At 50.3% G+C, this 12,291-nt stretch overlaps 4 protein-coding genes across 4 annotated transcripts; 2 read left to right on the top strand and 2 right to left on the bottom strand.

The window, feature by feature from the left end:
- Nucleotides 1–1,084: 1,084 nt before the first annotated feature.
- GGI43DRAFT_384516 (uncharacterized protein) lies at nt 1,085–3,010 on the top strand (the record flags this gene model as incomplete). The annotated part of the gene is made up of 1 exon (XM_083203530.1): nt 1,085–3,010. One exon carries the CDS (start codon nt 1,085–1,087, stop codon nt 3,008–3,010), a length of 1,926 nt encoding a protein of 641 aa, XP_083059795.1.
- Nucleotides 3,011–3,293: 283 nt separating this feature from the next.
- On the bottom strand, nt 3,294–5,780 carry GGI43DRAFT_70326 (chaperonin-containing T-complex subunit CCT7). The gene is made up of 4 exons (XM_083210176.1): nt 5,439–5,780; nt 5,174–5,340; nt 4,768–5,089; nt 3,294–4,712 (listed from the first exon to the last, which is right to left on the bottom strand). The coding sequence occupies exons 1-4, from the start codon at nt 5,482–5,484 to the stop codon at nt 3,577–3,579; spliced, it is 1,671 nt and encodes a 556-aa protein (XP_083059794.1). The 5' UTR covers nt 5,485–5,780; the 3' UTR covers nt 3,294–3,576.
- Nucleotides 5,781–5,820: 40 nt separating this feature from the next.
- On the bottom strand, nt 5,821–7,433 carry GGI43DRAFT_407092 (ankyrin repeat-containing domain protein). Its single transcript, XM_083206197.1, has 3 exons — nt 6,595–7,433; nt 6,347–6,487; nt 5,821–6,254 (listed from the first exon to the last, which is right to left on the bottom strand). The coding sequence occupies exons 1-3, from the start codon at nt 6,760–6,762 to the stop codon at nt 6,105–6,107; spliced, it is 459 nt and encodes a 152-aa protein (XP_083059793.1). The 5' UTR covers nt 6,763–7,433; the 3' UTR covers nt 5,821–6,104.
- Nucleotides 7,434–9,128: 1,695 nt separating this feature from the next.
- On the top strand, nt 9,129–12,233 carry GGI43DRAFT_427962 (XFP N-terminal domain-containing protein). Its single transcript, XM_083208897.1, has 3 exons — nt 9,129–10,866; nt 10,925–11,129; nt 11,186–12,233. Exons 1-3 carry the CDS (start codon nt 9,325–9,327, stop codon nt 11,875–11,877), a joined length of 2,439 nt encoding a protein of 812 aa, XP_083059792.1. The 5' UTR covers nt 9,129–9,324; the 3' UTR covers nt 11,878–12,233.
- The last annotated feature ends 58 nt before the right edge of the window (nt 12,234–12,291 follow it).

Here is a 12,291-nt window from a genome sequence, read left to right as displayed (position 1 = left end):
GCCTCCCCCGAGCAGAACGTCGCACGACGAACTTTTCAGCACAGCAGCCCAGCACCAGCACCAGCACCAGCAGCAGCACCAGCAGCAATCCAGCAAACCAAAGCCCAGTGGAAGAAAAACAGCCCCCAAAGCAGGAAGTCAGTCAGCCAGCAGCGCGAACTGCGGCCGCCAAACCCAGCCCGGCACCAATTCACAGAATTGGCTGCGATCACTGAATCCTAGCCGCGCAGAAAAGAAGAACCCTTTTAACCTTTCTTCTTCCTGGGGGGAAAAATAGTGAGGCTGGAGCTCACGCAAAGGGGACCAGACTGAAATTTTAGAGGACGACCCTGGATTTTTTTTTTTACCCTTCTTTCCACTTTGGGCCTTTTTTTCCTGCGTGCGCGCTGCAGCTGCGCTGGGACGTACCTGCAGAGAGGGAAAAATTTCCTAGGCGCTTTTTTTATCTCTTTATCTCAAAGCTCACCCTCTATCGTGCAGGCTTGTAGTGGCCTTGGCTTCAACTTTTTTAGGTGGACTTTTTTTTTTTGGAGGAGAATATTCGGGTTCCTTTTTTTCTCTCTCTTCTTTTTTTGACTCTTTTATTTGTTTTTTTCCTTGCTGCAAGGGGGAGGGAGACATTGTTTCCTATCCTGAGGGGATACTTCCTTTCGTTTCTTTTCCTCTTTTCCCTTTCCCTGTCGTTTCTTTTCTTTTATCCATGGTAAGTTGTCCTCTTCTTTTTTCTTCCTTCTCTCTTACCCCCCATCCAAGCTATACCCAATTGGCTCCCCGAGTCCCTTCCAACCCAAGGCAAACGTCCCTCTTCCTTTTCGGTCTGACCTTTGTGCTCCCCTTGCTTGGGATGACGTACCCCCATGGTGGTGAATGGGCTGCGATTCCCTCAACCCAGACTGACTGAGGCTGCGGCGAGGCTCGTGCCGTCAATGTTTAAGCGGGCCGGTGGCTGATTATCAAATATGCACAGAGCATCCTGCGTTGACCTACGGCTTTCCCCTTCTCTCACGCCCCCCCTTCCGAGCTTTGCCACGCACGCGCTACTAGTTTCTTTGCCATCGCATCTCGTCCCGGCTCAGCGCAAACGATGCCGGCCGCCGTCGATGACCCGGCCAGCCCCACAATCCATCGGGTCTCCGGCCAGCCACCGTTCCCGGACCCGAACAACCCGATTCTGCCGCCGGACATTGTGCCTCGCCAGGTGACGCTGCGAGATCGCCAGACCGTGGCCACCATTGTGCCCTTTGCGTCGCGCCACCAGATCCCCGTGTCGCTGGTTGTGTACCTGTGCGCGCAGATCAACAAGGAGATCGATGGCGGCGACACGTACCCCCTGATGGACCCCTTTACGGCCGATGGCTTCGCCGACTTTTGGTTCCAGAACTTTGGCGCCGTCATGCTGTTGGGAAGCATTGAGGGCGCGCATCAGCTTCTGGACGGCAAGGACTGGTCTAAAGAGTGTTTGGGCAGCTTCTACATCCGGCCCAACTACCCTGGGCGGAGCAGCCATGTGTGCAACGGCGGCTTTCTCGTTACCGACGCGTCCCGTAACCGTGGTGCTGGCCGCTTGATGGGCGAGGCGTACATCGACTGGGCGCCGAGACTGGGGTACACCTACAGCGTCTTCAACCTCGTGTACGAGACCAACGTGGCGTCGTGCAAGATCTGGGATGCGCTGGGCTTCAAGCGCATTGGACGAGTCAAGGGATGCGGCAACCTCAAGAGCTATCCTGACCGACTTATTGACGCCATCATCTATGGACGAGATCTGGCTCCTGGCGAAACCGAAGAGCTGGTAAGTGAGGAGCGCTTCGACAAGATCAAATACTATCTCAAGTACGGCAAATATCCCAATGGCGCAGACCGCGCTGAGAAGAGCCGTCTGCGCAGTGCGGCGACGCACTACAAGCTGCTCGATGGGGATAAGCTCATGCTCAAGGACAAGGAGGTCATATCCGACCCGGCGCGACAGTATGAGATTGCGCGCAGCGTGCACGTCATGCACCACGGCGGCATCAACAAGACGACGGCTACCATTGCGGAAAAGTATCACTGGAGTCGCATCAAGGAAACCGTTAGCGACGTTATCCGAGCGTGCGCTGAGTGCAAGGAGCTCGGAAAGACGCCGAATCCTGGAGGCACCAAGAAGACCGCTGCGCCTGTCCCTACCACTGCCGCTTCGGTAGCGACGTCAACAATTACGACACCGGCTCCCACGCCCATTTTACCCAGCAATGGCCCTCCACGGAATCACTCAATACCGTCCAATATCGCAACTACGGGGAGAATCTTGGCCCTACAAAGCCACGATACTATGCTGTCGCTTTCACCAAGCACCAGCCCCAGCCCGAGCGCATATGCAAACCCCAGCGACATCTCCGTCATACCGCCATCTCAGACGTTTCAGACCACCCAGGGCCTCCACCACCACCAACAGCAGCAGGCGCAGCAGCAGCACCACCACCATGGCCTTTCTCCAGATCCTCACCACCACCAATACCAACAACAGGCCCTGCATCACCACCAAGTAACCCACCAACAACCATCTCTCCACCACAACCCCCATCACCCAGCCCACCACCTCCACAACCCCATGCTGCAAGACCAGCCAAATCAACATGAAACGCACGTCTACCAGCCCATCGACCCCCAAATCATAAACCACCACCACCACCCCCAGCAACACCATGACATCGCCTTCGAGCACTACCACCCACACGCCGACTTCCAGGCCCTCCTCAGCGCAACGGAAGATGTCGTACCCAACCAGGCTGACGGCGACGTCCCGCCCTCGGTTGATACCGACCTGGAGATGCTCATTGAGCACGACGCCGTAGACGACGATGATGTCAACGACGTCGGCCCGAATGACCATCACGGGAATCACGTCATGGGTGACGACGATGTTATGGTAGACGGCTTAACCGGCGGCGCACCGCAAATGATGCGCAGAATAGGACATAGAGACGGAAGGGGCATATATGACATAAATTTCGGCGGTCCGGCGGTCTGAATTTACCAATCATCGTTTTTTTCTCTCTTCCCGTTTTTTTTATATCATGAGAATGAATTGAGGCGGGGCGTTGCGTTACGTTGCAATGCGTTGCGTTGAAGCCTTTTCCTTTTCCCTTTTTTCTCTTTTTCTTTCAGTTTCAGCATAGGTAGGAGTAAGAGTAGGAAGTATGATTGTGTGCGTCAGTGTAAATGGATATATGATGTATATACGGCCGCAACAAACGGGTATGATATGATATCCCTTATAGATTCATATAAAAGAAACAAATTTCTTTTTTCTAGCCTGAATTTCTTTTTCCACCATGACCTTTAAGTGAACAAACGATGTGAAGTTAAATTGTAGACAAATTAAAGAATTTACAGATAATCGTCGGAAAAAATGTCATATCAAAAAAAAAGTCTAGTAGATAATAGAGGCCAAATTTTTCTAGGTATCTTACAAGATCCTCAAAACCTCCATTTCCATTTCTTTCTTCCCTTATTTTTTATGCGTGTAAATGCTTAAATCCCCCCCTAATTTGCGCCTCAATTCTTCCACTCATGCTTTCCTTTTACTTCCCTTCTTTACCGTCGAGGCATACCCCGTCCTCTGCCCCTGAGTGCCCTCTGAGCAGCTCCCGGGGGAAGCTGACCCGGTGCCTGTGGCTTAGCACTCTCCTCGTTTCTGATAGTCTCGTCAACACCCAAGATCAAGCAGCTGGCCTCGGTGGCAGCTTGCAGAGCATTGATCTTGATCAGGGCAGGCTCCCAGACGAATCGCTCCAGCATGTCGGCGGTTCCCTCGTTCTGGAAGTCAACACCAGCCCATGTGTTGCCCTTTCGGTGCTCCACACGGAGCTTGTTTAGGATGTCGGTGGCGTCGAAACCGGCATTGTCGCATAGCTGTCGGGGGATAATCTCCAGCGCCTTGGCGAAGGACTTGATGATAGCCTGCTGCTTGTGGGGGATGTTCTTGTCGGCAAACTGGTGCAGGTAGGCAGAGATCTCCATCTCGACGGCACCACCACCGCCAACAATTGTTCGGTTCTTGACGGCTCGCTTGACAATCATGATGGCATCGTGCAGTGATCGCTCGACCTCGGCAATGAACTGCTCGGCACCTCCACGCAGGACCAGGGTGCAGGTCTTGGCCTCGGGGCAGCCCTCGAAAAAGTTGAATCTCTCTCCTCCAATCTGCTTCTCCTCGAAAGTCTCGCAGGTTCCCAGGTGCTCAGCCAGGATGTCTGAGCATGTTGACTGAATTACGGCACCAGTGGCCTGAGTGACACGCTCCATATCCTCAGAGGCAACACGACCGGCACAGAAAATGTCCCGGTCGGCGAAGTACTGGGTAGCCAAGTCACCAATGGGCAGCTTGCTGAGCACAACCTTGGCGCCAGTCTTGGAGATGGCCTCCAGCTTCTGGTAGATGATCTGCCACTCCGCATCCACGATGGCCTGGTATTCTGAAACTTGCTCAACGCGAACCTCGGCGTTGTCCTTCTCGGCCTTCAACTCCAGCTCGACATTCAGGCACACAATCTTGGGCTTCTGGAATGACTTGGGCTGCTGCTCGAAACCGGCATAGGAGAAAGTCTTCTTGAAGGCAACACCGTTGACGAAGCGAGACTCGGTCAGGGAACCGCCGGGGATTTTCTTGATGCCGATCAGCTTCTCGTTTAGGTCGTCTTGGTCGAGTGACAGGACGGCGTCAACCACCACTATATATTGTTAGTCTCCATGTGATATCTCGCATCATTTTGCGTGCAGTCATACTCTTTGTGAAAAACTCTGTGTTTCGCTTGATAAGCTTGCTTGTCATGGCGGTGGCGGCAAGTTTGCTCAGGGTATCGCGCTGGCTTCCATCCTCAGTGCTGACGGCAATCTCCTTGATCTTGTTGACGGCCATCTGCACCGCTCTCCTCAGGCCCTTGATGATGATCTGTGAGCTAACACCCTGTTCAACATGCTCCTTGACCTCCTTGAGGATCTCTCCAGCCAGGACGACGACGGATGTGGTTCCGTCTCCGACCTCAGCGTCTTGTGATCGTGCGATATCGACGAGGATGCGGGCAGCGGGGTGGACGATGTCGAGCAGCTAATTCATGCACTCAGTCAACTTGATTCTCATCATATTATAACGTTCTCCAAAAGAGATTATGTGTATAGGGGTCGGCCGTACCTTCATGACAGTCGCGCCATCATTGGTAATCGTCTGCTTGCCATTCTCGTCCACCATCAACAGGTCACCACCGTAGGGGCCCAGCGTCGACTTGATGGTGGCCTGGACCGCCAGACAGGCATTGATGTTGGAGACGATCTGGCCCTTGCCCTGGGAAGTGTCGGTTCCTGAAGCCCAACTTTTGTCAGCAATCGTGTGTCTGTGGCCGCGTTGGATGGCGGGCAGCGGTGGGCAGCGACGGTGGGGTAAATTTGAATCTTGGTACCTTCTTTCAGGACGATGATGGTCGGCGTCTGACCTCCGAACGACATTTTGGCGGTATTTTGTTGGAACGAGGGGCCAAAACGCTTCACGACGAGGGGAGTTGAGATGCGGTGGCTTTGCGGATTAAAGGGGCAGAATCCGGCGTCTTTGGACTCGCGGGTGTGCGAAGCTGTCGAGCTCCGGAAAATTGTTGCAGCCTTGACGATGGACTTGGGCGCACGGACCAGGGCCAGGGACAAAGGAGAGAGCAGGCCAGAGCCCCTCCAACCCCTTTAGGCACTAGAAGAATCTGGTGGGAGCAAGTGGAAGAAGAACCCCGCCAAAAGACGGGACATGCTGTCTTGGTAACCAGACATTTATAGGTGAGTTGACAAGAAGAAGAAGAAAAAAATCATGGAAAATTGCAAAAATAAATCTAGATATGTCTCCACTTCATTAAGTGGCTTGAATGCATGTTAAAAATATTCAAGTTAATATCTAGCTGTGTTGATCTTGTTAAGGCTATGTACTTAGTATTAGACATCAACGCTAGATTGTGAGGTGAGAATTCACAACTCGAGACTGTCGTGACAAAACCCATCACTGTTGCTGGTAATTCATTGTTACTGGTAATTGATATAAGAAACATTAACTTAAATTTTATTTGATTCAAAGCCCCGTGACAAAATTATAAAGTTGGTGAAGGTGGCTTTCCCTTGCCTCTGCCCGGCGCTGCCTCAAACTTGGCTTTCCATACATCTTCCTGCTGAAACAAGGCAATACACTCCATTGCTGTTGGCTTTCCATAATCTGGATCTGCGCCGCCCTCTACCAGGGCCTAGTTATTCGTTATTTAGCTTATAGTCCAAAAGAAAACAAATAATCGATAAAAAGGAAAATCCATGGGGAAAAAAGGACGTTCGCGCATACCTCAATAACAGCATCCTCCTTCTTAAAAACGGCTCCAGCAAGGGGACTCTGCCCTCTGTCGTTGACGCGATTCGGGTCAGCGCCGTGTTCTATCAGTAGTTTAACCAGTTCTGCGTGTCCATGGTAGGCTGCGAGCATAAGCTGGAAAATAAATGTGAGTCATATAAGCCCATGTTAAGAGATATCGACAATCCCGCTGTTGCGGCTCAATAAGACACCGACAACGTTGCTTTTGGTGACGCTCTTACCAATGTGTCTCCCTTTTCATTGGTCATATTCGGAGGTAATCCAGCTGGTAGAGCCTGTTGAAAAACAGCGACGTCGCCACCTCTGGCAGCATCGTACATTCGTCCAGCAAATGCGATGACTTCGGGTGATAGCGTCGGGGCGCCTGAAGATTGTTGTGAGGGGTCCATGGTGTTATTAGCAATTAAGTGATTTCAATATGCTCAGCCCTCGTTAATTTTTATTAGTATGGAACAGTTTTTTTGTTAAAGATAAAAGATTGATTTGATTATGTATCGGAGAGAAATGAAGATGAAAAGCAAAATATTCACGAGCTATATGGAGTTCAGATCCCGAGCTCCGAGCTGGTAGCCACCGATGACGTGTGAGGTGCAGCGTCCGCACTGGCGACGATGCTGGAATTTGCTTCACATGCCGAGAAAAAAGACAACGAGGCACCAATGCTGGCGGATCGTTTGAGACTTAAAGAAAATGACGGAGCACAGAGTCAGATTCTACTATATGTGCAACTAAGAATTTTTACAGCTCTTATTGAGGAATGCAGTCTATGAAAAGGAACAGTATGATCAATAACCCCGAGTCTGCATTGTAGCACTTGACAGCTCACTCACCAAGTCCTAGCTGTTGGAAAAATAAAAACAGGAATATCAATCCTTATAAAGTAAAAATTCTCATTCTCAGTTTCATCAAAGTCAAATAAATATTTTACATCGCTCGCTCAAATTCATTCTTCGTTCATTCTAATAAAGTCGCCCCAGCTGCAACTTGAAGTTGTGCAACTCGAAATAGTGGCGTGGGGGGCGAATAGTATAAAAGGTAATCGGAACCGGCCGTTGGAAGGGAAGAAAAGGACAGAAGCGTATCCTCCATGCATCGTATTCGAGCATGTCTATTCATTCTCGTTTCCTCTGTGTCGACAATAATTATTTTCTGAATAGGAATTTCGAAGTCGCTCGCCCGTTCGCCTCTCGGGACTCACTCGTGTTCTCGCAATCTCCGAGCGACTCTGTCGTCATCAAGATTTGGCTTTCTGAATTGCCCCTCAGTAGTCCGCAGTGCCATCGCCTTCGCTGGTATCAGGCTCGTTGGGAAGAGGGGCTTCTGGAGCCTCTGGCTGTGGCGTTTCCGGCCGATGCTGCGGCATTGTGATGGAAGAGTAATTGAATATGTGTAGAATTGGATTTGATCAGTGGTGGTTGTTGGAATAATGTTGTCGCTAAGGTTGGTCGGAAAAAAGAGGAGACTTATAATGCCCCTTTCAAGCAAATTCTTCCAAGGCACAGACTCCTGTCCTCGTGATAAGCATCGTTACGTCAGGAAGTAGCATTTTGTGTAGCATTCGGGCGTCTGCCTACAGATGGTTGGACAGGCGATTGCAGCTATCAGTGAGCGTCTCTGTGACAGGACAGCAGAGATGGCTTGGAGGGAAAAGAGACGCCACCAAGGGTAGACTGTGTTTTAGTAGAAACCAGCGATGAAGACGAATCCTAAAGCTTAACCCTCTAACTATGGCTGAAGACGGCTTCTTCAATGTAAGACCTACGGCACAGTCTACAGTCTACATGGCAGGAAGAGAGCGAGGGTAAGCGAAGGCTCTCACGATGTAGCCTCGGCTTCTCAAAAAGAGAGCGAAGGAAAAAAAAATTAATTGCGTACCTGTGGTATCAGCCAACATGAATGTGATGAGATGTGACAGCTGCAGCATGTAACGCTGATAGCTCGCCATTCTTGGCATGCTGTCAATCGGGCTCACATGTCAAATCAACCGATCTGGCCAATAGCGCAGGCGAATATTTACTATAGAGTAATACATAGGTACTCTTGGGGCATCGTGAGTCGGCCCTTGACCCTTGTCAACTCCGACATATTGGATTCTCGACTTGGAAGCGAAGTTGATTGAATGGAAAAAAAGTGATCGCCGAGAGATAGATAGACAGGCATACCACATGCTAGCGGAGTCCGATACAGGCCCTTCAGTGGCTTCTGGCGGTCTACGGCCCCTCCCCGGCGACCGATAGGCTCTGGAGCCCCTCCTCCAGCGTCTTCCCCGCCACTAAGACGCTGTAGCCGCCTCCAGTCGTCCGACGGGTGACGTATCGATCACGCCAGATGCCAATGCGAGGGTGTGCCAACTTTTCACATCAGACAACCACCACAATGCAGGCAGAACTCTATCAGCAAACGAACCACCGCCGTGGAGATTGCCCATGTCGAATCAGATTCGCCAATCTGGCGGGCGTCATGGACCCTGTGCAGCTTTCCCCAGGGCCATTGGCCACTGGCATCCCAGTAAGCTGCGACTGCATCCTGCTGGGCTCGTTCGATTCAACCATGGCATGATACCCAACCTTGTTTTTGCTGCTCTTCTAGTCGCTCCGAGCTGCAAATAGTGCTCTGCTTGCATAGTTTTCTCATCCTCAGCTCCATCGATTGGTACTAGCTCCTCGATCTGTTGGTTCAAGCTCCCGCAGCTGTGGTGCAATCACTGTTGTCTCCCCCATATTATCCATTCCACCAACACGGGAGGGGCGAGAGATCAAAGTATCGACGGCTTACCCTTGTAGGCGGCTTTAACTAGTACCCGTGTCGGCGGGAAGCCATCAATTCCAGCCGCTCGCTCTTAGCTCTTGGCGTTATACTTAAGTAGAGGCGCTCTTCGCTCTGGATTACGTCTTGTATCTGCAAGGCAACTCCCTTCTTCAGAACATTAGAAGCCAAGCAACTCTTCAACAATGGCCGAAGTTCAATCAATTCGGGCATTTGGCCAAGCCCGCTCAACTGTCCAGGGCACTCCCCTGTCCGATGAGGAAATCAAACAATACAATGACTACTTCAAAGCCAGCTGCTACCTGTCTCTGGGTATGATTTATCTTCGAGATAACCCTCTGCTTCGCGAGCCCCTTAAGAAGGAGCATTTGAAAGCTCGTCTGCTCGGACACTTTGGATCAGCCCCTGGCCAAATTTTCACTTATATGCACTTCAATCGTCTTATCAAGAAGTACGACCTAGATGCGTACTTTGTGTCTGGCCCCGGCCACGGCGCTCCAGCCGTCCTCTCACAATCTTATCTCGAAGGTGTCTATTCAGAAGTCTACCCAGACAAAGCACAGGACCTTCAGGGTCTCCAGAAATTTTTCAAATATTTCTCCTTCCCAGGTGGAGTTGGCTCCCATGCAACCCCCGAGACTCCAGGCTCTATCCACGAAGGTGGTGAACTCGGCTACTCCATTTCTCATGCCTTTGGCTCTGTATACGACTATCCGGATCTCATTGCCCTTACCATGGTAGGAGATGGCGAAGCAGAAACTGGACCTTTGGCCACTGCATGGCATAGCACCAAATTTCTAAATCCCATCACGGATGGCGCTGTCCTTCCTGTTTTACATCTCAACGGCTACAAGATTAACAACCCTACCATCTTGGCAAGAATTTCGCATGATGAGCTCCAAAAGTTATTTGAGGGCTATGGATGGGCACCCTATTTCGTTGAGGGAGATGATATAGACACCATGCATCAGGCCATGGCCGCAACGCTCGAACACTGCGTGAAAGAGATCAGGGGCTACCAGAAAGAGGCTCGCGAGAGCGGAAAAGCTATCCGACCAAAGTGGCCCATGATTATCCTTCGAACACCAAAGGGCTGGACCGCGCCTCGTAAGGTGGATGGTAACTATCTTGGAGGCTTCTGGAGAGCACATCAGGTCCCCATTACCGACCCCGCGACAAATCCAGCCCATCTAAAGATCCTCGAAGACTGGATGCGCAGCTATGAGCCTGATAGGCTGTTTGATGAAAGCGGCAAACCTATCGCTGCATTGACTGCCCTTACTCCTACAGGTAACCGTCGTATGAGTGCCAATCCTGTTGCCAATGGCGGAATTCTCAGAAAACCCCTAAATATGCCCGATTTCAGGAAGTATGGCGTTGCCGTTGAGCATCCTGGCGCTGTCACGGATGCCAGCATGAAGAGACTGGGAGTCTTTTTACGAGATGTGGTTGCGGCAAACCTACATAACTTCAGATTGTTTGGCCCTGATGAGACTGAGTCAAATAAACTGTCAGCTGTGTACGAGGTGGGCAAAAAGGTTTGGATGGGCGAGTACTTTGAGGAGGATGAGGATGGTGGTAATCTTGCTCCAGCAGGCAGAGTCATGGAGATGCTATCTGAACACACCTGTGAGGGCTGGCTAGAAGGTTACATCCTCAGTGGCCGCCACGGCCTATTGAATAGCTACGAGCCATTCATTCACATCATTGACTCTATGGTCAACCAGGTGAGCTGAAATGCGATGATGCTTGTATCTTACGATCAACGCTAACCTTTTGTAACAGCACTGCAAATGGCTAGAGAAATGCTTTGAGGTGGAGTGGCGTGTACGAGTCGCTTCTCTCAACATCCTCTTGACATCAGTCGTTTGGAGACAGGACCACAACGGCTTTACTCACCAAGATCCCGGCTTCCTTGATGTTGTTGCCAACAAGAGCCCCGAAGTTGTTCGCATCTATCTTCCCCCTGATGGAAATTGCTTGCTATCTGGTACGTTGCTTTATTCGCCACTATATGTATTGAGGTTGCTAACAAAACGGCTGCAGTCATGGATCACTGTCTTCGATCCTCAAATTATGTCAATGTTGTTGTTTCTGATAAACAAGATCATCTTCAGTATCTCGACATGGACGCTGCTATCATTCATTGCACGAAGGGTATCGGCATCTGGCCTAAATTCAGCACCGACATTGGACAGGACCCCGATCTGATCATGGCCTCTTGTGGTGATATCAGCACCCACGAAACATTGGCAGCTATCGACCTCCTCCTCCAGCACTTCCCAGATCTCAAGATTCGCTATGTCAACTGCGTAGACTTGTTCAAGCTGATTCACCCGAGCGAACATCCACACGGCCTCAGCGATAAAGAATGGGTTAGCTTATTCACAGACAATACGCCCATCATTTTCAACTTCCACAGCTATCCCTGGATGGTGCACCGCTTGACATATAAGCGCCCTGGAAGCCAGAACATCCATGTTCGCGGATATAAAGAGAAGGGCAACATTGATACCCCCTTGGAGTTGGCCATTCGCAACCAGACCGATCGATTCAGCTTAGCCATTGATGCCATCGACCGCATGCCTCAGCTAAATAACCGAGGCGCAGCCGCCCGGCAGGCTATGCTGAATGCCCAGATTGAAGCTCGAACTGAGGCATTTGAGAGGGGTATGGACCCGGAGTACTTGACGAAATGGACGTGGAAGCGAGACGGTTTGTGGAGCAAACATACATAGAAGTGTACTATTAATGGAGTGCTGGAAATACAGATGGCTGGAGTGGCTGATTTTCCCTATACAGGCTCAGAGCAGGTATAGTCACACTAGGATTGTTAAAGATTTTTTTTACTAGCATATGGTTACAATTCAAATTATGCGATAGATATATTATCATACGGTGCCAAATGAGAAGCAAAAAAATAGAAAATCTTCTAACTATAAGTACACAGCTCTATTTTACGCACTCACTTATTATACCAAAGAGTTATTAACTTGAATATAGGTACATATATTTACTAGGTAGTTTCCTACTAACTCCACTACCTCTACGATTTATTTAATGTAATATAATCATTTCAGGCTTTTAGTGTTTTATTCTTACTATGTATATAATTTCATTTCTTTTCCCTTACATTCCCAATCCTTACTGCA

Source organism: Trichoderma evansii (genome assembly GCF_050947405.1).
Source record: "Trichoderma evansii strain SZMC 28006 chromosome Unknown GGI43scaffold_12, whole genome shotgun sequence".
NCBI classification, from domain to species: domain Eukaryota; kingdom Fungi; phylum Ascomycota; class Sordariomycetes; order Hypocreales; family Hypocreaceae; genus Trichoderma; species Trichoderma evansii.
The sequence above is the reverse complement of the archived record's forward strand: the minus strand, read 5'-3'. Positions and strand labels throughout refer to the sequence as shown.

What these genes read in the sequence shown, in the direction of transcription:
- GGI43DRAFT_70326 (XM_083210176.1), bottom strand. Translation starts at nt 5,484, where the DNA reads ATGTCGTTCGGAGGTCAGACGCCGACCATCATCGTCCTGAAAGAAG. An exon ending in ATGGCGCGACTGTCATGAAG is followed by an intron (nt 5,090 to 5,173) that starts GTACGGCCGACC and finishes TGCATGAATTAG; the next exon opens with CTGCTCGACATCGTCCACCC. An exon ending in CACAGAGTTTTTCACAAAGA is followed by an intron (nt 4,713 to 4,767) that starts GTATGACTGCAC and finishes AACAATATATAG; the next exon opens with TGGTGGTTGACGCCGTCCTG.
- GGI43DRAFT_407092 (XM_083206197.1), bottom strand. Translation starts at nt 6,762, where the DNA reads ATGGACCCCTCACAACAATCTTCAGGCGCCCCGACGCTATCACCCGAA. An exon ending in ATGAAAAGGGAGACACATTG is followed by an intron (nt 6,488 to 6,594) that starts GTAAGAGCGTCA and finishes TTTATTTTCCAG; the next exon opens with CTTATGCTCGCAGCCTACCA. An exon ending in AGGAGGATGCTGTTATTGAG is followed by an intron (nt 6,255 to 6,346) that starts GTATGCGCGAAC and finishes ACGAATAACTAG; the next exon opens with GCCCTGGTAGAGGGCGGCGC.
- GGI43DRAFT_427962 (XM_083208897.1), top strand. Translation starts at nt 9,325, where the DNA reads ATGGCCGAAGTTCAATCAATTCGGGCATTTGGCCAAGCCCGCTCAACT. An exon ending in TTGACTCTATGGTCAACCAG is followed by an intron (nt 10,867 to 10,924) that starts GTGAGCTGAAAT and finishes CTTTTGTAACAG; the next exon opens with CACTGCAAATGGCTAGAGAA. An exon ending in TGGAAATTGCTTGCTATCTG is followed by an intron (nt 11,130 to 11,185) that starts GTACGTTGCTTT and finishes AAACGGCTGCAG; the next exon opens with TCATGGATCACTGTCTTCGA.